The 22,584-nt window shown below is 40.6% G+C and overlaps 1 protein-coding gene across 6 annotated transcripts in view; it reads left to right on the plus strand.

Moving 5' to 3' along the window:
* The window catches only part of SHQ1 (SHQ1, H/ACA ribonucleoprotein assembly factor), a 138,080-nt gene that overhangs the window by 20,390 nt on the left and 95,106 nt on the right, over positions 1–22,584 (plus strand). For all 6 annotated transcript variants that reach the window (XR_010747265.1, XR_010747264.1, XR_010747263.1 and 3 more), the window contains one exon: positions 2,767–2,879. Coding sequence is in view for 1 of the 6 variants with exons in the window: in XM_066352145.1 (XP_066208242.1) it covers positions 2,767–2,879 (113 nt within the window). In the remaining 5 variants the exon portion in view is untranslated. The remainder of the gene's footprint in view (positions 1–2,766; positions 2,880–22,584) is intronic.

The following is a 22,584-nucleotide window of genomic DNA, read 5'->3' on the forward strand; positions in this document are numbered from 1 at the left end:
TGAACTGTGGTTGGGTTGCATTTTTCAGGGATTTGGCATGGTGAAGGGGCCAACTTGGACTTGGTGAACATGTTAAGGACACTACTCTTTTATGGATTTTTGCTGTATTGGCCAAGAGTTTGCTTAAAGGCTTTTAATCAGTGTAAAAAAAAAATAGAAGGCTGGATAAAGAAGATGGAGCACATATATACCATGGTATACTAGTCAGCTAGAAGAAATGATGACATAGGATCACTTACAGCAGATTGGTGGAATCTTGATAACATTATAAGCGAATCTGAAAAAAACAAGAACTGCAGGATTCCATACATTGGTGGGACATAAAAGTGAGACTAAGAGACATGGACAGGAGTGTGGTGGTTACGGGGGGTGGGGGTAGGGAAGGAGGGAGGGGGGGAGGGGGAGGGGTACAAAGGAAACTGGATAGAGGGTGATGGAGGACGATCTCTCTTTGGGTGATGGGTATGCAACAGAAGTAAATGACAAAATAACCTGGAAATGTTTTCTTTGAATATATGTACCCTGATTTATTGATGTCACCTCATTTAAATAAAAATTTATTTATTAAAAAAAATGTTTACTAAATCAGTAATTTAGGTTTATTTAAGAAAAAATTTATTATGAAATATTCTTTATATCCTTTTTTTTTTCTTTTTTTTTTTTTTACAGAGACACAGGGAGTCAGAGAGAGGGATAGGTAGGGACAGACAGACAGGAACAGAGAGAGATGAGAAGCATTAATCATCAGTTTTTTGTTGTGATACCTTAGTTGTTCATTCATTGCTTTCTCATATGTGCCTTGACTGTGGGCCTTCAGCAGGCTGAGTAACCCCTTGCTCGAGCCAGCGACCTTGGGTCCAAACTGGTAGCTTTGCTCAAATCAGATGAGCCTGCGCTCAAGCTGGTGACCTCCGGGTCTCGAACCTGGGTTTTCCGTATCCCAGTCCGACGCTCTATCTACTGCGCCACCACCCGGTCAGGCTCTTTATATCTTTCTGAATGTCTTAACTGATGTACTAAATCCCTAGGTACCTATTACCCAGCTTAAAAAATAAAACATTACCAGCATCATTGAAGGCTCTGCGTGTCCCTTCTTGGTTACCTCCATTTTCCTGCAGAAATGAACCACTGAATTTAATGTTTATTATTCTTGAACATTTATATTGATTGTCTAAAATCATTAAACTGTTCTTCAGATTTTAATGGAATGAACATTGGTATTCTAAACACAATAAATGTATATTTTTCTTAATGTAAGGAAAATCAGCCATCCATGTGACCAAACTCTTAAGGGTAATGTCAATAGGAATACCACTAGTCATGAAGGTGTATAACCCCCGTGTGTTATACTGGGATTACAGAAAATTCTGAAACATTTTTTTAAAATTAATTTATTTTTTTAATATTTAGCTTGGCTGCAAAACCTGATCAGAAGTAATGTTAGTTTTTTAGTAGTTTTTTTCCCCCTAACTTAATGTTCTTATTGAAAAAGATTTGCTGTAAGGAATTTGAATATGGGGTGCTGACTCAGACTTCTTAGGGTTTAATAGAATATGGTGTGTATGTGTATAATATTACTTACTTTTCTAAACTCTTCAAAGAGTTGAATCCTGAAGCTCACCCTTTCCCAGGGGGTTCGATAATAGACGTGCACTTCCAATATCTGTGCAGCAATAACTTCTGAGTGTGTTCCTGTGCCGAGGGTTGTGCTGGGCTCTGTGTGTGTCAGCTCCACATTACTGTTTCATTATGACATCAGTGCTCTTATATCTGCATATTTAACAGTGGATGCACCAACAGACATATGTGATCTTCAGAGAATATCATGTTTTCTTATCTGAATTAAATTTGAGGACTTTGGTGTCCTTCATTACAGTAAGGAAATAATGGAATTTTAAATAATCATGTGAACCAAGATGCCAAAATTTAAAGGCTGCTCTCTTTGAAGTATTCAGGTAGACGTATTTTAGGAGATAGTGCCCCAGAACTCTTAAATAATTGGTATTACTTGCAGAGTTCTTTTGCATCTGTAGATGCTTTGTGACATTTATATCCTGTGGTTAAGAACTAAGTGATTCTGTAAAATTAACCACATGATTCTTTTCCTTTGAAAATTGGGCGAAAGGCAGGATGCTTTAATAGGAGAAAGAATAAAGAACAAGAAGAGAAAAATAGAAAATATCGGATTGATGGGGACCATGTAGTCAACTTGTTTGGGGCTAGAAGGAATAAACTAAATAGAGGGCATTGTTGGCTTGGTGTTTGGGACTGGCTGAGAGAATATACCGCATTTCTGGCCACGCAGGGCTTTTATAGGTCCATGGAAGTTATCTAAGATTTGGTTTGTTTATATCGCACCTGGGGTAGGAACAGCTCCATCTTGAGTCTAGAAATTTATTTCAACATGGTTTTAATAACTTTCAAATCTCTAAGAGTAAATGGGGAATAAAGGAGAATTAAATGTTCCTGCTTACTTGTAGGGCTTTATTCTATTCTGGTTTTTTTATGTTAAATTTTTGTAATCTTAATACATCTTTAAAATTTTGTTGTAAGGATTAAATGAGATATTTTCTGTGAAAATTTCCAATAGGGTCTGGCAAGCAGTAGTTGTTTCACAAATGTTTGCTGGATTTGAATCTAAATGTTACAGGTAGTATCATGGCTTACTAATCAATTAGATTCTTCTGTGTTTTGGCATTTTGTGCAAAATTAGACTTGTCGGTGCTAAAATAAGAGATAGCAATGACTCTTCCTTGGTATTCTTAGGATGAATTCAGTGACATCATTGATATTAAGGATCCAGATTTTACTCCTGCATCTGAACGAAGGCAGAAACGCCTGGCTGCTGAGCTGGCCAAATTTGATCCTGATCATTATCTGTGAGTATTGAGTTTTTTGAGGATTAAATAATTTATTTGACAGTTATTTAAAAGTTTTGAGTGTCTTTTTAACTATGCTAGGCATATGCTTTTTGGCTTCTGGAAATTAGTGATGGTTCAAAGCCTTAATTGATATTTGAATCAACCTACCACTGTTACACCTCTGTGAAGTTTGTAGAATGTTCCTTCTTAGCAGTTCATTCAGCAGAGCACTCTTCCATCATGCTTCTTTGAGTATTTTTTCTTGAGGCTTGAAACTTAGAACACTGAATTGGAGCATATTTGTGCTTCTTTTAAGTAGATTTTTTGTTGTGATCTTTAAGAATTTGAATCTACTCTTACTACATTTCTTGGCTGATACAGGGTTTTTGTATCACTTTCATCCACTAGCACCAGTAATCAAAGACCTGTTTTGTAGTAGGGTAGAAATAAAACCTAATTTTAGGTTTCGCCATATTTTATTTCCCACCTGTATTAATTGTGTCTTTAGACATAGTGCATCTCTGTCAAGCTTAAATTTGCCCAATGGACTTGTCTAATTAATGGATAGGTAAATAATTACTTGAGGAGAGATGTGGTATGTCTCATTGGCCATGATAGTGATACCTCTTCCAAGAAAGTGAGTATCACCTGGCCTCTGTGTATGCTGAGCTCTCTTATTATAAGTGGATTTAGACCTCAATTATTCTTCCCAAGCTCTGGGCCAGCAACTTTTAAACTGTTACATATTCACTATAATCTTATATAATTCTTAATATTTCTATAATTCTTTAAGCTTATCAAGTACTCTCATGTGATTCTTTCAGTTTTCACAACACCTGGGTAAAGGTTAAGGGACTTGCCTAAGGTCACCCCACTACTAATGGCTTAGCCAGGACTTGAAAAAGTCTTTTAATTTATAGTTTTGTGTTTCCTTTCATTTACATTATTTCAGTTAAACTGCTGTTGCTCCTGTGATTAACATTCTATCTCCTGTGACACAGGGGGAGTCTAATTGGAATGGAAGAACTATATCTTGTAATGTGCAAATGCATTGAGTGATATGTCATGACAAAAGGTTGGACAATTCAGCATCCTAAGGGAACCTGCATGGAGGACATCTGAAAGATTCAAATTCATTTACACTGCCATTTCTAATTACCTTTATCTCTCCAATTGTGGTTTTAAAGGTCCACTGAAGAATAATTTGAGGAAATCTATTTTAAAAGATCATACTAAATATTTAAAGCAGAAATTTCATTGCCAGCAATTTTCTCAGTCAAGCATGAAAACAGAATGAACTTTACAAGACTGGAATTTCAAGTGGGAGGTCCTTAATTAGAAGAACTGCCTATCTCTTTTATTATAAAACTAGAAGGATAACTATATGGCTTGAGAGAAGAAATTGGAATATATAGTTGGCAGAGTGATATTATAAGTAGCCCCTATTTTTCTCCATCTTCTGTTTCTTTATCTAGAAGCTCACTTTCTTTAATAGTATGCATGAAAAATTCTTTTTCTCAAGGGAGAGTTGTTATAGGAGTGGTTTAAATTTAATCATGTGCAAGGGTGGAGAGTGGGAATCATAAGTTAAAGGTTCTTTGTGACTTTTCTGGTAGCTGTAAGACTTTGGCTATTGTGTTACTCATTTTTAAAAATTAAACTTATTGTGATTTTGGTTAATAAGTTTATATGAGTTTCAAGTGTACAATTCTGTAATACACTATTTGTATATCACATTGTGTGCTTAACTAGTCAGATTCAAATTTTCTTCCATCACCATATATTTGACCCCTTTATCGTCTTCATCTTCCCCCCCACCTCCCTTCCCATATGGTAACCACCATACTGCTTTCTGTGTTTATGCGGTATTTTGTTTGTTTTGTTCATTTGTTGCTTTCTGATTTATATCGCACGTATGAGTGAAATCATATGGTTCTTGTCCCTTTCCATCTGATTTATATCACTTAGCATGATACTGTCAAGATCCATCTGTGTTGTCACAAATGGAAGTATATATTTCATCCTTTCTTATGGCTGAGTAGTATTCTGTTGTATATATGTACCACATTCTCTTTATCCAACCATATTCATCCATCAAAGGACACTTGGGTTGTTTCCATGTCTTGGCCACTTTGACTAATGTTGCAGTGAACATAGGGTTGCATGTATCTTTTTTTTTTTTTGTGACAGAGACAGAGGGACAGATAGGGACAGACAGGAAGGGAGAGAGATGAGAAGCATCAATTCTTCATTGTGGCTCCTTAGTTGTTCAGTGATTGCTTTCTCATATATGCCTTGACGGGGGGGGGGGGGGTTGGGAGGGGCTGCAGCAGAGCAAGTGACCCCTTGCTCAGGCTAGTGACCATGGGCTTCAAGCCAGTCAGTGACCTTTGGCTCAAGCTGGTGAGCCTCCGCTCAAGCAGGATGAGCTTGTGCTCAAGCCGGGGTTTCTAACCTGGGTCCTTTGTGTCCCAGTCTCTATCCACTGCATCACTGCCTGATCAGGCTGCATATATCTTTATAAATAAATGTTTTCAAATTTTTTGGCTAGATACCCAGAGGAGGAGTTACTGGGTCATGTGATAACTGTATTCTAAATTTTTTTTTTTTTTTTTTTGTATTTTTCTGAAGCTGGAAACGAGGAGAGACAGTCAGACAGACTCCCGCATGCGCCCGACCGGGATCCACCCGGCACGCCCACCAGGGGCGTCGCTCTGCCGTGACCAGAGCCACTCTAGCACCTGGGGCAGAGGCCAAGGAGCCATCCCCAGCGCCCGGGCCATCTTTGCTCCAATGGAGCCTTGGCTGCGGGAGAGGAAGAGAGAGACAGAGAGGAAGGAGGGGGGGTGGAGAAGCAAATGGGCGCTTCTCCTATGTGCCCTGGCCGGGAATCGAACCCGGGTCCCCCGCACGCCAGGCCGACGCTCTACCGCTGAGCCAACCAGCCAGGGCCTGTATTCTAAATTTTTTGAGAAGCCTCCATACTGTTTACCATAGTAACATTCCAACACTTTGTTGCTACTTGTCTTCTTGATAATAGCCAGTCGAACAGGCATGAGGTGGTATCTCATTCTGGTTTTGATTTGTATTTCCCTAATAGCCAGTGAGGTTGAACATCTACTGGCTGTTTCTGTGTCTTCTTGGGAGAAGTGTTTGTTTAGGTTCTCTGCTCATTTTTTTTTTTTTTTCATTTTTTCTGAAGCTGGAAACAGGGAGAGACAGTCAGACAGACTCCCGCATGCGCCCGACCGGGATCCACTCGGCACGCCCACCAGGGGCGACACTCTGCCCACCAGGGGGCGATGCTCTGCCCATCCTGGGCGTCGCCATGTTGCGACCAGAGCCACTCTAGCGCCTGAGGCAGAGGCCACAGAGCCATCCCCAGCGCCCGGGCCATCCTTGCTCCAATGGAGCCTTGGCTGCGGGAGGGGAAGAGAGAGACAGAGAGGAAAGCGCGGCGGAGGGGTGGAGAAGCAAATGGGTGCTTCTCCTGTGTGCCCTGGCCGGGAATCGAACCCCGGGTCCTCCGCACGCTAGGCCGACGCTCTACCGCTGAGCCAACCGGCCAGGGCTCTGCTCATTTTTTAATTGGGTTGTTTGTTTTTGTTATTGAGTTTCATGTATTTTTTATGTATTTTGGATATTAGCCTCTTATCAGCAGTATTATTTGCAAATATCGCCCATTCACATGCTTTTTAGTTTTGATTTATTTTTTTCTGTGCAGATGCTTTTTAGTTTGAATAATCCCATTCATTTATTTTTGCTTTCACTTCTCTTTCTTTTGGGGACAAATTCATAAAATTCTTTCTAAGATCAAGATCCATCAGTTTAGTAGCTATGTTTCCTTCTATGTAATTTATTGTTTTTTTTTGTTTTGTTTTGTTTTTTGTGACAAAGACAGAGAGAGGGATAGATAGGGACAGAAAGACAGGAACGGAGAGAGATGAGAAGCATCAAGTCTTCATTGCAGCACCTTAGTTGTTCATTGATTGCTTTCTCATATGTGCCTTGACCTGGGGGCTGTAGCAGAGCAAATGACCCTTTATTCAAGCCAGTGACCTTGTGCTGCAAGCCAGCGACCATGGAGTCATGTCTGTGATCCCACACCCAAGCCAGCGACCCTGTGCTCAAACTGGTGAGCCCATGCTCAGGCCAGATGAACCTGTATTCAAGCCAGTGACCTTGGGAATTCAAACCTGGGTCCTCTGCATCCCAATCCGACGCTCTATCCACTGTGCCACTACCTGGTCAGGCTCCTTCTATGTAATTTATTGCTTCAGGTCTTATATTTAGGTCTTTGATTATTTTGAGTTAATTTTAGTGCATGGAGACAAATAGCAGTTTAGTGTCACTCTTCTGAATGTGGCTTTCCAATTTTCCCAGCACCATTTATTGAAAGCCTTCTTTTCTCTGTTGTATGTTTTTGGCTCCTTTGTAAAAAATTAGTTGCCCATATACATATGGGTTTATTTCTGGGCTCTGAGTTCTGATTCATTGGTCTATGTTTGTTTTCTTGCCAATACCGTACTATTTTGGTTACTGTAAGTTGGTAGTATATTTGAAGTTAGCCTCCAGCTTTGGCCTTTTTTCTCAGGGTTGCTTTAGCTATTCGGGGTTTTTTGTTTTTTTGTGGTTCCATATACATTTGATTATTTTTTTTTTATTTCTTTGGAAAATGCCTTTGGTAGTTGGATGGAGGTTGCATTAAGTCTGGGTATTGCTTTGGGTAATATGACCATTTTAACAATGTTAATTCTTCAATCCACGAACACGGAATAGCTTTCCATTTCTTTGTTTCTTCAGTTTTTTTTTCAATAATGTCTTATAATTGTCAGTGTATAAGTCCTTCACATTCTTTGCTAAGTTTATTCCTATGTATTTTTATTCTTTTGTTGCAATTGTGAATGGAATTTTTTCTGAAATTTTGTTAGTATAGAAGCTCAGTGGATTTTCGTACATTAATTTTGTATCCTGTCACTTTACTGTATATGTTTATTGGTTTTAATAGTATTTTTGGTGGTGTCTTCAGGGTTTTCTATGTGAAGAATCATGTCATCTACAAAAAGTGATCATTTTACTTCTGCATTTTTTTTGAAAGAGTTTGGAAAGATAGGTATTAAGTTTTCTTTATGTTTGGTAGAATGCACTAGTGAAGCCTTTTGGTCCTGGACTTTTACTTCTTGCGAGGTCTTTGATGACTGTTTAAATTTTCTCGCTCTTGATTGGTCTGTTTAGATTCTTCATGATTCATTCTAGGAAGGTTATATATTTCTACAAACTTGTCTGTTTATTCTAGGTTATTGAATTTGATGGCATATAGTGTTTCATAGTATAGTTCTTTGTATTTTTGTGGTTTCTGTTGTAACTTCTCTTTTATTTCTGATATCGTTTGAGTCTTTTCTCTTTTCTTTAGGCAGAGGTTGTCAATTCTATTAATCTTTAAGAACTAGCTCTTTGTTGCATTAATTTTTTTGTTTTTGTTTTCACTGCTCATAAAATTTAGGGGATATTTTATCACTTCATATTCATTTTGAAATATCCCCTAAATTTTGTGAGCAGTATATTTTGATGAAGTCTACTCTAATTTTTATTATTTTCTTCCTTCTGCTGACTTTGAGCCTTGCCTATTCTTTTTATAGTTCTTTGAAGTGAATAAAATGTTAGGTTTTTTATTCGAGATTTTTGTTATTTTTATAGGTAAACCTATAATAATATAAACTTCTCTTTTACTACTGCTTTTGCTGTAACCCCAAAATTTTGATAGGTCATATTGCTACTGTTTTTTTCTCTGTATATTTTTATATTTTCTTTGACGCAGTCTTTGTTTAGTAATATGTTGTTTAATATTCACCTATTTCTGTTTTTTGCCACCTTTTTCAGTTTATTTTATTTATTTGTTTTGTATTTTTCTGAAGTTGGAAACAGGGAGGCAGTCAGATAGACTCCTGCATGCGCCCGACTAGGATCCACCCGGCACGCCCACCAGGGGGCGATGCTCTGCCCATATGGGGCGTTGCTCTGTTGCGACCAGAGCCATCCTAACGCCTGAGGCAGAGGCCATGGAGCCATCCTCAGCGCCTGGGCCAACTTTGCTCCAATGGAGCCTCGGCTGCGGGAGGGGAAGAGAGAGACAGAGAGGAAGGAGAGGGGGAGCGGTGGAGAAGCAGATGGGCGCCTCTCCTGTGTGCCCTGGCTGGAAATCGAACCCGGGACTCCTGCACACCAGGCCAACGCTCTACCACTGAGCCAACTGGCCAGGGCCTCAGTTTATTTTTAATTTGAAAGCATTGTGATTGGACAATATGCTCAGTATAATTTCAGTTTTCTTTCTTTTTCTTTTTTTTTTTTTTTTTGTATTTTTTTCTGAAGCTGGAAACGGGGAGAGACAGACAGACTCCCGCATGCGCCTGACCGGGATCCACCTGGCACACCCACCAGGGGCGAAGCTCTGCCCACCAGGGGGCGATGCTCTGCCCCTCCGGGGCGTCGCTCTGCCGCGACCAGAGCCACTCTAGCGCCTGGGGCAGAGGCCAAGGAGCCATCCCCAGCGCCCGGGCCATCTTTGCTCCAATGGAGCCTTGGCGGGGAAGAGAGAGACAGAGAGGAAGGAGGGGGGGGGTGGAGAAGCAAATGGGCGCTTCTCCTATGTGCCCTGGCTGGGAATCGAACCCGGGTCCCCCGCACGCCAGGCCGACGCTCTACCGCTGAGCCAACCGGCCAGGGCCTGATTTCAGTTTTCTAAAGGCTAGTTTTGTGTACAACATATGGTCTATCTTTGAGAATGTTCCATTTGCACTAGTGTTATGTCTTCTTGATGTATTGTCCCCTTTATCACTGTATAATGTTCACCTTGTCCCTTTATACCTTTTTTATCTTGAAATTCTATTTTGTCAGATACACAGGGGGTCTTCAGGTTAGGACACAGTTCTGTTCCTGTGACAGTGACGTAACCTGAATTTTGCTGTAGGTCAAAATACACCCTAGCCTAAGTCCTTTACCTATCCTAACACAGTTGTAAAATAACAATCTAGAACATAAAAACACAACTAAGCCACAGAAAAAGGAAAAGGACATAAATATATTGGACTGTACATTGTACTGTAGTAACAGAAAAAAAATGACAAAAACGAGTGTAAAATAATTTGTTACCTTTATTACTGTGATTGACTTGCACACTGGAAGGGACATTGCAAGGTGGGAGAGAGTGACCTATTGGGAGGAGGAAGCTGGAGAGGCAGGAGAACCTGCAGCAGGTGCTGGAGACACTGGTCAGGTGAATCAGGATTGCCTAAGGGACATGCAGGAGTCGCTGGAGATGCTTCTACCTGTACTACAGGTGTTTCCTCTTGAGAAGCAGCTGATGTAGAGGATACAGGACCTTTTGCAGGCCTCTGTACCTTCTTAAATATTTGTTCCAGGCTAGTCTGGAAGGTTGATGACTTCTTCTCTTCCAAAATCTGCCTATAGCATTAAAAGGCTTCCGTAACAGCTCTGTAGACCTTACTGAAGCTGTCATTGCTAGGGTCCTCAGCCTGAATTTGCTAACCCATCCTCTAGCCATAGAAAAACCTTCTGCCAGAACCTTTAGCCATGGCTGGTTGGCTCAGTGGTAGAGCATCGGCCTGGTGTGTGGAAGTCGTGCATTCAATTTACGGCCAGGATTCACGGGAGAAGCACCCATTTGCTTTTCTACCCTTCCCCCTCTCCTTTCTCTCTATCTCTTCTCCTCCCTCAGCCAAGGCTTCATTGGAGCAAAGTTGGCTCGGGCACTGAGGATGGTTCCATGGCCTCCCCCTCGGGCACTAGAATGACTCTGGGTGCAATGAAACAATGCCCCAGATGGGCAGAGCATTGTCTCTTAGTGGGCATGCTGGGTGTATCCTGGTCGAGCACATGTGGGAGTTTGTCTCTCTGCCTCCCGCTTCTCACTTCAGAAATATACAAAAAAAACAACAACACCTTCTTCCAGTCCCTTGGTAGTTAATCTCTTGGGTTCTGGGGTTTCTATTTCTTGCTCTTCAAACAGTTGCTTCTCCAGCTGACTGAGGTCCTCAGCAGATGGCTCTTCTCCATGTGATGCCAGTAGCTCTGACATCCTTAGCCTCTACCTCCAAATTAAGCTATTTTCCCATGGCAACAACCTTCGTTGTTACAGCCTCCACTGACTCCTCAAAGCCATGGAAGTCATACACAAACTGGGACACAGATTTTTCCATACACCATTTAAGTTTGTTCACTGTCTCAATATTTTTAAGTTTTTATGGGAGTGTCATGAACTCAAAACATTGTACAGCAAGACTTTTGTAACCTGAGGACCCCCTGTAAGTGCAACCAGACCCATTTTTCTTATTGTCCACCACTTTAATTTAAAACGGATGTGTCTCCTGAAGGCAGCATTTGTTAAGTTTTGTGTTTTGATACGACTCTGTGACCTTTAATTGGTAAATTGAGTCCTTTTGTATTTAGGTTCATTATTGATATATAAGGATTTTTTATAGCCATTTTACCTTTAGTTTTCTGGTGTTCCTGTCTCCTTTCTTCCATTTACCTTGTGATTCTGTCTCTCTTTTCTTAGTTTGTTGGTATTCTATGATTTTTCCTTTGTTTCCTCTTTTTTTGAGTTACATGTCTCAGTTCTAGATTTTTTTTGTGTGTGGTTGTTACTGTTTATGTAATAAAAGAAAATTTTGTATATACATTAGTCCTTATTCTCCTTATTTTATCTTCTCTCCATTTCCTTGTGCAATTCATACCTTTATGTTTTTTTATTTTTGTCACCAATTATCTTTTTTTTACTGTGAGTTCATTTATAAATTATAGTAGCTATTATCTTCTTTTTTAACCTCCATTAACCTTTATGTTAATTTAAGTGTATATTACTGTGTTCTGAACAAGGGTTGCAATTTCTTGCTTTTGTCCGTAAGTAATCTTACTTGTAGTTTTGTATGCTTTTGTGCCCTTCAGTATATCTTGTAATGCAGGTCTTCTGGTGGTAAATTTCCTTAGCTTTTGTATGTCTGAAAAAGCCATTATTTCTTAATATTTAAAAGATATCTTTGCTGAATATATTATTCTTGGCTGGCAATATTTCTCAATTAATAATTTGAATATTTGATTCCAACCTTACCCTGTTTTTAGTGATTCTGCTGAAAAAATTGATGATAATCTCATGGGATTTCCTTTGCAGTTTACAGTGTTCATTTTTCCTGGTTGTCTCAGAATTCTTTCTTTGACATTGATTTTTGAGTTTTAATGTATTCTTTTCTTTGAAAGAAGGCGTTTTTGGATTGGGATAATTAGGTGTTCTGTTTTGTTTTGTTTTTTGAAGTGAGAAGTGGGGAGGCAGAGATGACAGGCTTCCACATGTGCCCAACCGGGATTCACATGCAAGCCCACTAGGGGGCGGTGCTTTGCCCATGTGGGGCATTGCTCCATTGCACCCAGAGCTATTCTAGAGCCTGAGGCAGAGGCCATAAAGTCATCCTCAGCACCCAGGCCAGCTTTGCTCCAATGGAGCTTTGACTGCGGGAGAGGAAGAGAGAGAGAGAGAGAAAGGAGAAGGAGGAGGGTGGAGAAGCAGATGGGCATTTCTTCTGTGTGTCCTGTCCAGGAATCGAATCTGGGACTTCTACACACCGGCTGATGCTCTACCACTGAGCCAGCTGGCTAGGGGTAGGTGTTCTCTTTGATTCTTGGATTCGAGCATCCAGTTTTTTTCCATAGGTTTTAAAAGTTCTCATTGACTGTTTGAATAGGCCGTCTATTCCCTTCTCATTCTGGTATACCCATTGTTCTAATATTGCTCATTCTAATGGAGTCAGGTAGTTTTTGTATAGTTCTTTTTTTTTTTTTTTTGTCTTCTTCCATGTGTGTTCTTTCTAGATTTTTGTCTTCAGTATCACTAATTCTTTCCTGCATTTGCTCATTTTTGTTTTCTAAGTTCACTCTAGTTCATTCTTCATCTTTTTATTGAGTTATTCATCTCCAGAACTTCTATTTGGTTCTTTATTAAAATGTTAATTTGGTCAGGTACTCTTTATTTATTGATTTTATTTCTGAGTTTATTAAACTGCCTTTCTCTTTGTTTTTTTTTAATTTAGAAAATTAAATTTAACAGGGTGACATTGGTCAACAAGAGTACCTGCTAACCACTGTACTCTTATCTATGTCCATGAGTCTTAATTTTGTATCCCACCTATGTGTGGAATCATACACTCTTTCTGATATACTTATTTCAGTTAGCATAATTTTATCAGGGTCCATCCATGTTGTCATAAGTGATACTATGTCATCATTTCTTATGGCTGAGTACTATTCCATTGTGTGTGTGTGTGTGTGTGTGTGTGTGTGTCACATCTCTTGTTTTCCAGTAGGTGTGCTGAAGCATAGGTTTTTTTTTTGTTTGTTTGTTTTTCCTTGCACTGTTTGGGCTTCAGGGATTTCTGTGGGGAGGTGTCCTCTCTACCATGGAAAATGCCCTGTATTCCCTGGGGAGGTGAGTGTTTTCTTTGTGACCAGGTTGCCTTAGTCATAAGGCACCACCCCCATGGGGGAATGTGGTAGGTGCTAGGGTTCTGGGCTCTTGAGATTACAGCACTTCCTTCTAGGACCAGATGCTACCATCAATACTACACTTTCTGAGGTGTCTCAGCTGCCTTCACCAGCCTCCACTGTGATGGGTGGGGGCGAGGTGTGCTTGCTGATATAAGCCGGATCATATGTTTGTGGCTTTGTTGTCCTCCCAGTAATGGTGGCTGCCAGACCTCAGCTTCCACACATCTGTATCTCCATCCCTCTCACTGGGATTGGCCACAGTGTGAGTCTGCCCCTCAGGGAGAAATGTTTTTGCTTCTTAAGTCTTCAGGATGACAGATAGTGTGCTCTATAACCTGATACTTTTTCTGTCACCACCTCTGTTTCCTGCTGTGAACTTTGGGGAGGTGAAGGGAGGCAGTTTCTAGGAGGGTGTGGGAAGGTAGCTATATATCTGATTTTGTTTTCTGCTTGGTAATGGTAGCTGCTAGATCACAGCTGCTTTACCTTTGTGTTTCACCTCTGCCCATCACTGGGTTCACCCACAGTATCTGTTGACCTCTCAGGCAGGAATGTTGATTCTACTTACTTCTCTGTTCTTTAGGGCTGCAGAGTGTGGACACTGGAAGCAGACTCCTCCCCCTGCTATTGAGTCCCATAGTGAGCTCTGGACTGAGCTCTGTCTGTGGCATCCACCTCTGTTCTTTCCTCCTTCCCCATTTGCTCTGATATACCCATCTTCAAATGTCTCTGTGAGGATCTTGAGCAGTGTTTGTCTGTTGAGCACGGAATTCTCTGATGAATTACACTGGGGAACAATTTTTTTTTCATTTTCTGTTGCTTGAGGTTTTGGAACTGTTTCTATATATTTCTGCATCGCTGATTCCAAATCTGAAATTTTTTTGGTGCATGCTCTAGTTTTTATGCAATTAAAAATTTTTTTTGTTACAGTCAGTGGCATGCACTGGTTTTTTTTTTTTTTCATTTTTCCAAAGCTGGAAACGGGGAGGCAGTCAGACAGACTCCCGCATGCGCCCGACCAGAATCCACCTGGCATGCCCACCAGGGGGCGATGTTCTGCCCCTCTGGGGTGTCACTCTGTTGCATCCAGAGCCATTCTAGCGCCTGAGGCAGAGGCCACAGAGCCATCCCCAGCTCCCGGGCCATCTTTGCTCCAATGGAGCCTGGGCTGCCGGAGGGGAAGAGAGAGACAGAGAGGAAGGAGAGGGGGAGGGGTGGAGAAGCAGATGGGCGCTTCTCCTGTGTGCCCTGGCTGGGAATCTAACCCGGGACTCCTGCTCTACCGCTGAGCCAACTGGCCAGGACCTGCATTGGTTTTTTAATTGGAGTTAAAGAGCAACTACTCTTGGATTGAACACAACCATAAGGCAATTAATGTTTTACAGACATCACTTTTCCAAAATTGTAGTTTTTTTAATGTAAAAAATTATCTGATAAAAACACCCTCTTATTTTGTTTTAAGGTTGAATCATGGCTTCTTCGAGTAGGTGTAAATGTAAGAATAGTCTTGACACCTTCTGTTATATATGTGGCTGTTACACACTTCAACGTCAAAGGCGCAATATTTCATCATTTGTGACACATGTATATATTGCCTATTTTCAAGTTCCCCTTGGCGATCAAGACATGAATTGGGCTCCTCATATTGTGTGTCATAATTGTGTGGAAATGCTTCGTGACTGGAAAAAAGGAAAACGCAAAGGAATGCCTTTTGGTATTCCCGTGGTTTGGCGTGAACCTAACGACCACAGCAGTGACTGTTATTTCTGTCTGATCCATACAAAGGACATCAGCACGAGAAAATGGCATATGATCACATATCCTAGTATTCCTTCATCAGTATGACCTATCCCATACTCTGAGACACTCCCGGTTCCAGTTTTCAATGGTTTTATTTCTTCTAAGGACGAAGAAAGTGAACATGGTGATCAAGTGTATTTTGATAAGATGCATGAGGAAATGGTTGTAGAATCTGAAGGGTCTTCTTCTGATACCAAGCAGTCATTAACCCCTCAGCAGTTTAGCCAATCCGAATTGAATGACTTAGTAAGAGATTTGGGCCTAGCAAAGAAAGCAGCTGTGTTATTAGCCCCCAGGCTTCAAGAAAAGAGTGTATTTCACTGGTCAGCTAAAGTATCCCATTTCAGGAAGCATGAACAAATTTTTGTGGGCTTTTTTTCCCAAATCAAACACTTTGTTTACTATCATGATATCAGTAGTCTTTTCAGCCAGCTAGATGTTACCACCTACAGTCCAACAGAATGGCGGCTATTTCTTGACAGCTCTAAATGGAGTCTGAAATATGTTCTCCTACATAATGGTAATGTTTATGCAGTTCCAATTGGTTATTCAACTCATCTGTGAGAAGATTATAATGACCTAAAAATTGTCCTCGACTTCCTGAAGTATGAGGAGCATAACTGTATCATTTGTGTGGATCTTAAAATGGTAAATTTCCTGCTAGGAGAACAGAGAGGTTTCACAAAGTATCCTTGTTTTCTGTGTTTGTGGGACAGCCGAGCTCGGGAAAAACACTGGACACAGAAGGAGTGGCGGAAACGTGAAGCTCTGGAAGTAGGGATGCAAAATATTGTGAATGAACCTGTAGACAGGATCATGTTTTCCCCACTTCACATCAAATTCGCTTAATGAAGCCTTTTGTTCAGGCTTTGAATAGAGAAAGTGAATGCTTTTAACATTTTATTTGTTTTTCCTGCCTTGTCTTTTGAGAAGATAAAAGCAGGTGTATTCAATGGACTTCAAATTCAAACCCTCATACGTGACGAAGAATTTGCCAGGAAGGTGAATAAGGAGGAGAAAGCAGCATGGCAGTCTTTTGTGGCAGTTACAAAGAAAGAATTTCCTTGGCAACAAAAAAGCAGAATACTATGAACTTCTGGTTCAAAGGATGCTGTTGGCTTTTCATGACATTGGATTTAACCTGAGCGTTAAAATTCACTTCCTAAACAGTCACCTTGATAAGTTTCCCGAAAATCTTGGAGCTTTTAGTGATGAGCAGACGGCTACTGCTGGAGCATCAAACGAGATTGTCCTCAACAAGTACACAAATGCAAGAGCTACAAACGCAAATTTTTGCCTGAATAGAATTTAAATAAGTTTTACGCCAATTTTATAATTAAAATAAGTGTTTTAATATGTTCTGTTTTGAAATTGTAGACAAATTCTGATGCAATCATATCTTTTAGTGTATTAGTGTATTTACTGCATTATATAAATTATTATATTTTCACAAAGATGATGCCCAAGAAGACATTCTACTTCATTATGTTAAACTAAATATTGAAGATTTTACAGTAAGATGAAAACCTAAAATCTTGAATTGCAGAATAACTGTAGTTTACAGAGAAAAACTACTGTCAGATTTGAGATCAGCACACTCGAATTAGGTAAGAACAAGTGTTTTTGTGGATGCAACAAAAATTTTGTTCCCCAGTGTTATAGATGTCCAACTTGTAACTTCAAGAGAGGCAGTCCTGGTGGACCTGTCATGCCATCATATTATTAAGGAATTTATTTTTACCTTAAAATATGTTGAATGCATCTTGAAATAGTTCTTTATAATCATTCATCTTTTGCTTATTATATCCAAATTTTTATATTTCTCTTATTTATTTTTAGAGGGACAGAGAGAGAGAGTCAGAGAGAGGGATAGATAGGGACAGACAGACAGGAACGGAGAGAGATGAGAAGTATCAATCATTAGTTTTTCGTTGCGACACCTTAGTTGTTCATTGATTGCTTTCTCATATATGCCTTGACCGCGGGCCTTCAGCAGACTGAGTAACCCCTTGCTCAAGCCAGCGACCTTGGGTCTAAGCTGGTGAGCTTTTTGCTCAAGCCAGATGAGCCTGTGCTCACGCTGGCGACCTCGGGGTCTCGAACCTGGGTCCTTCTGCATCCCAGTCCGATGCTCTATCCACTGTGCCACCGCCTGGTCAGGCTATATTTCTCTTTTTTGAGAGTGTTTTATTTTCCTTCCCAGGCAGATTGCTTTTTATTTGTTGGCATATTTTTTACTTCTACCAGTTAATAAAATCTTTCCTATTTCCTTCTTTAAGAGATAATAAAATAATTTAGTTAACATACAGAAATATGTTAAATAAGAAAAGGGACAAAAATGGTCAAATAGCATTTGGGGTCCTATTGTAAATTGTAGTTTTCAGTGCTATAAATATGTTAAAGGCCCTGGCTGGTTGGCTCAGCGGTAGAGTGTCGGCCTGGCATGCGGGGGACCCGGGTTCGATTCCCGGCCAGGGCACATAGGAGAAGCGCCCATTTGCTTCTCCACCCTCCACCCCCTCCTTCCTCTCTGTCTCTCTCTTCTCCTCCCGCAGCCAAGGCTCCATTGGAGCAAATATGGCCCGGGCGCTGGGGATGGCTCCTTGGCCTCTGCCCCAGGCACTAGAGTGGCTCTGGTCTCGGCAGAGCATCGCCCCCTGGTGGGCAGAGCGGTTGCCCTTGGTGGGCGTGCCGGGTAGATCCTGGTCGGGCGCATGCGGGAGTCTGTCTGACTCTGTCTCTCCCTGTTTCCAGCTTCAGAAAAATACAAAAAAAAAAATGTGTTAGAGAAGATGGTATACTAATCAAGAGTTTGGATTTCTTGAGGATAACTCAGGATAATAAGTAGTAATTATGAGGCTGAGAAGAGGATTACCTACTTCCAAAGTGGCTCTCTATTCAAAACACCAAGCGTAAGAAAAAGCATTTGAATAAAATTTCATATATGTACTTATTTGTTCAGCAAATATTTTTCAAATAAACACTTGTGTCAGGCAGTTTTACAGATAGCAAGGTGTATGTGGTGAATATGACAATGGGGCTTATTCTAGGGTGGGAACGCACAGAATTTCGATTGTGATAAACCCCAGGTTGAGGGTTTTTAGAGCAACTGGGCATCTCACTGACTTTTCAGCTTGTCCAAATCAAACATTATTTCACTGTTTTATAGTCTTTCTGAACTTCCTCCATGGTATAGATGGTTAATTTTTCACTCCAGTCATCCAGATTAGGAAGCAGTATTCATCTTTGACTTATTTCACAATTCCGATTTATCCTGAATTTGTATCATTTTCTCTACTTTTTTTTTTTCCATCTATATCTGGGTCCTCATCTGTGACCTACTTACTGCAGCAGTTTCCTCACTGAGGTATCAGCCTAACTGATACCTCTTCCTCCATCCTGGAATTCTGCAAATCTATCAACTATAAGACCACCAGTATAATATCTTATGTACTAAAAATGAAAAACTGCTTAAAACTCTTACTGGGTTCTGCTTTGCTTAAAGCATAAACTTTGTCATCCACTGATGACTGGAACCAATTCAACACCAACAAGAATCCCCACTATGTGATGCAGTGAAGAAGAAAACTATTCAGTGCAAACAAGCTCAATTGTGATATACAGCAGGGCTGTGAGAACAGCATAGCTATCAGGTGGCTGTGGGATGAGGCAGCCATTCTGGCTAGACAGCTCTGCCCTGCTCTGCTCCTCACTGGTCTGGTTTGCTTCGCTGTGTGCCTGTCTGCTTTGCCCTACACTGGTCTGCTGCAATTTGTGCCACTCTGCTCTGGCCTATACTGTGCTCCAGGGAGACATCTTCAGTGTTTCAGCTCTAGCCAGGCAAATGTAGTCTTCGGTAGAAAGGGAAAGTGTCCTCTCAGAGCCAGAGGGGAGCTAGTGCTTGATTGGTCCATCTTCATGCAAATGAGGATCGGTACAAAAGACAGTATTCTGATTGGCCAGAATGTAGTTACTCTGATTGGTCAGTGAAGATGCTGATGGAGATATAGCTGCACTGCTCCAATTGGACAGGGAAAGTCTCAGTCCTGTTGCTTGAAACATGATTCTAGGAACTCTATAAGAGCTGCAGTCTGCAGGAACACAGGGCCAGGTGGGCAGCTCAGTGCAGGATGTGGATAGTTCAGTGCAAGCTTCTTCCTGAAGTGCAGTTTGCATGAGGATTCCCTGTTAGAAGTGGCTGTTGGGCTCTGTTTTTGGTGTTGGGTTTTTTTTTTTTTCTCTTAAATTTGAGCCCAGTTAGCCACCAGAAACCCTTTTTAGGTATCTTCTTTCTCAAGATCTACAGCTTCTAACTTCTTATGATGACATAGAAAGGTCTCTGTGATCTGGACCTGCCCTGCCACTTAATGTAACTTTTGCCACGTGCTGACCACATTTTATACCGCAGCAATCTGCATTTCTCCACCAATACCTTTTCTCACACACTTTGTACTTGTAGTATTCCATCATCAACTATTTTTTCCTTTGTCCTATCCTGCCTGAATTACTTTTACTTAACTAATTTTAATTTATTGTATTAACATGGATTCAAGTGTACCAGTCAGTATAACACTCTCAGCCCCACCCCTGGTGTCTCCCATTAAACCCCCTTAGGTTCCTCCCTTTGACTCCCTCCCCATTTCCCTTTAGGATTTGCTGTCCTGTTACCTGTATATCTGTGTTATGTATATATAATTTTACTAATCCCTTCACCTTCTCTGATCCCATCACCTCATCCCTCTAGTCCCTGTGACCCCATCTCTGCCTCTATTCTGTTCCTCAGTTCACTTGGTTCATTAGATTCCACATATCAGTGAGATCATTTGATATTTGTCTTTCTCTGCCTGGCTTATTTTCACATAGCATAATAATCTCCAGGTCCATCCATGACATCACAAAAGGTAAGATTTCCTTCTTTTAAATGGCTGTTTAGTATTCCATTGTGTGTATGTACCACAGCTTTTTAGCCCTCTCGTCTGCTGACGACACTTGGGCTGTTTCCAGAACTTGGCTATTGTAAATGAGGGTGCAGTCAACATGGGGGTGCATATCTTCTTTTAAATCAGTGTCTTGGTATTCTTAGGATATATTCCTAAAAGTGGGATAGCTGAGTCTAAAGGCAGTTCCATTTTTTAATTTTTGAGTAAATGCCACACTTTTCCACAGTGGCTGCTTAAATCTGCATTGCCACCAGCAGTGCGGGAGGGTTCCCTTTTCTCCATACCCTCGCCAGCACTTATTCTGTGTTGATTTGTTAATGAACGTCATTCTGACAATTGAGAGTTGATTTCTCATTGTGGTTTTAATTTGCATTTCTCTGATGATTAGTGATGTTGAGCATTTTTTAATATGCCTATTGACTATATCTATATCCTCTTTGGAGAAGTGTCTATTCAGTTCCTCTGTCCATTTTTTAATTGGATTGTTTACCATTTTGGTGTTGAATTTTAGAACTTCTTTATAAATTTTGGTTATTAATCCCTTATTAGTGGTATTGGTGAATATGTTATCCCACTGTGTGGGTTGTCTTTTTATTTTCTTAATGGTGTGTTTTGCTGTGCAAAAGCTTTTTAGTTTGATACAGTCCCATTTGTTTATTTGTCCTTTATTTCACTTGCCTGTGATAAATCGGCAAAAATATTGCTATGAGAGGTATCAGAGAGCTTACTGCCTATGTTTTCTTCTGAGATGTTTATGCTTTCGCTACTTAAATTTAAGTCTTTTCCATTTTGAGTTTATTTTTGTGAATGGTGCTAGTTGGTGGTCTAGTTTCATTTTTTTGCATGTACCTGACCAATTTTCTCAACATCATTTATTAAAGATATTGGTGTTACTCCATTATATGCTCTTACCTCCTTTGTCGAATATCAATTAACTATAAAGGTGTGGGATTATTTCTGGGTTCTCTGTTCTGTTTCATTGTTCTGTATGTTTACCTGTTCCTGTGCCAGTACCAGGCTGTTTTGATTACAATAGCCATATAATATAACTTGATATCAGGAAGTGTGATATCTCCCACTTGATTCTTCATTTTAAAATTACTGAGTCAATTTGTGTTCTTTTTTGGTTCCATATAAATTTTTGGAATATGTGTTCTATATCTTTGAAGTATGCCATTGGTATTTTAATAGGAATTGCATTGAATTTATGGGTTGTTTTGGGTAATATAGACAGACATTTTAATGATGTTTATTCATCCTATCCATGAACAAGGTATACGTTTCCACTTCTTTGTATCTTCCTTGATTTCTTTTTTTAATGCCTTATATTTTCCAAAGTTCAAGTCTTTTACCTCTCTGGTTAAATTTACTCCTAGGTACTTTATTTATTTATTTTTGCAGTATTTAAAGGGGATTATTTCCTTAATTTCTCTTTCAGTTTATTGTTGGTGTATAAAAATGCCACTGATTTCTGAATATTAATTTTATATTCTGCTATGTTGCTGAATTTATCAGATCTAGTAATTTTCTGACTGAGGGTTTAGGGTTTTCTATATACAGTATCATGTAATCAGCAAATAATGATAGTTTTGCTTCTTCAATTTGGATGACTTTTATTTCTTTTTCTTGTCTGTGGCTAGGACTTCCAGAACTATGTTGAATAAGAGTGGTGAAAGGGGGCACCTTTTCCTTGTTACTAATCTTAAGGGGATTACTTTTAATTTTTGTTCATTGAGTATGATGTTGGCTGTGGGTTTGTCAAGAGATGGCCTTTATTATGTTGGAAGTATATTCCCTGCATTCCACCTTTGCTGAGAGTTTTGATCATAAATGGATGCTGGATTTTATCAAATGCTTTTTCTGCATCTATCGATCAAATCATGTGATTTTTATTCTTTGTTTTGTTTATGTGATGAATCACATTGACTGATTTGCGAATATTGTACCAGCCTTGCCTCCCCAGAAGAAATCCCACTTGATCATGATGTATGAAATTTTTGGGGGGGGGGGTATTTTTCTGAAGCTGGAAACGGGGAGAGACAGTCAGACAGACTCCCGCATGCGCCCAACCGGGATCCATCCGGCACGCCCACCAGGGGCGAAGCTCTGCCCACCAGGGGGCGATGCTCTGCCCCTCAGGGGCACCCCTGCCGCGACCAGAGCCCCTCTAGCGCCTGGGGCAGAGGCCAAGGAGCCATCCCCAGCGCCCGGGCCATCTTTGCTCTAATGGAGCCTTGGCTGCGGGAGGGGAAGAGAGAGACAGAGAGGAAAGGAGGGGGGGTGGAGAAGCAAATGGGCGCTTCTCCTATGTGCCCTGGCCGGGAATCGAACCCGGGTCCCCCGCACACCAGGCCGACGCTCTACCGCTGAGCCAACCAGCCAGGGCCTGATGTGTGAAATTTTTGATGTATTGCTAGATCCGGTTTGCT

The sequence above is a fragment of the Saccopteryx leptura genome, chromosome 10, assembly GCF_036850995.1.
Source record: "Saccopteryx leptura isolate mSacLep1 chromosome 10, mSacLep1_pri_phased_curated, whole genome shotgun sequence".
Lineage (NCBI taxonomy): Eukaryota > Metazoa > Chordata > Mammalia > Chiroptera > Emballonuridae > Saccopteryx > Saccopteryx leptura.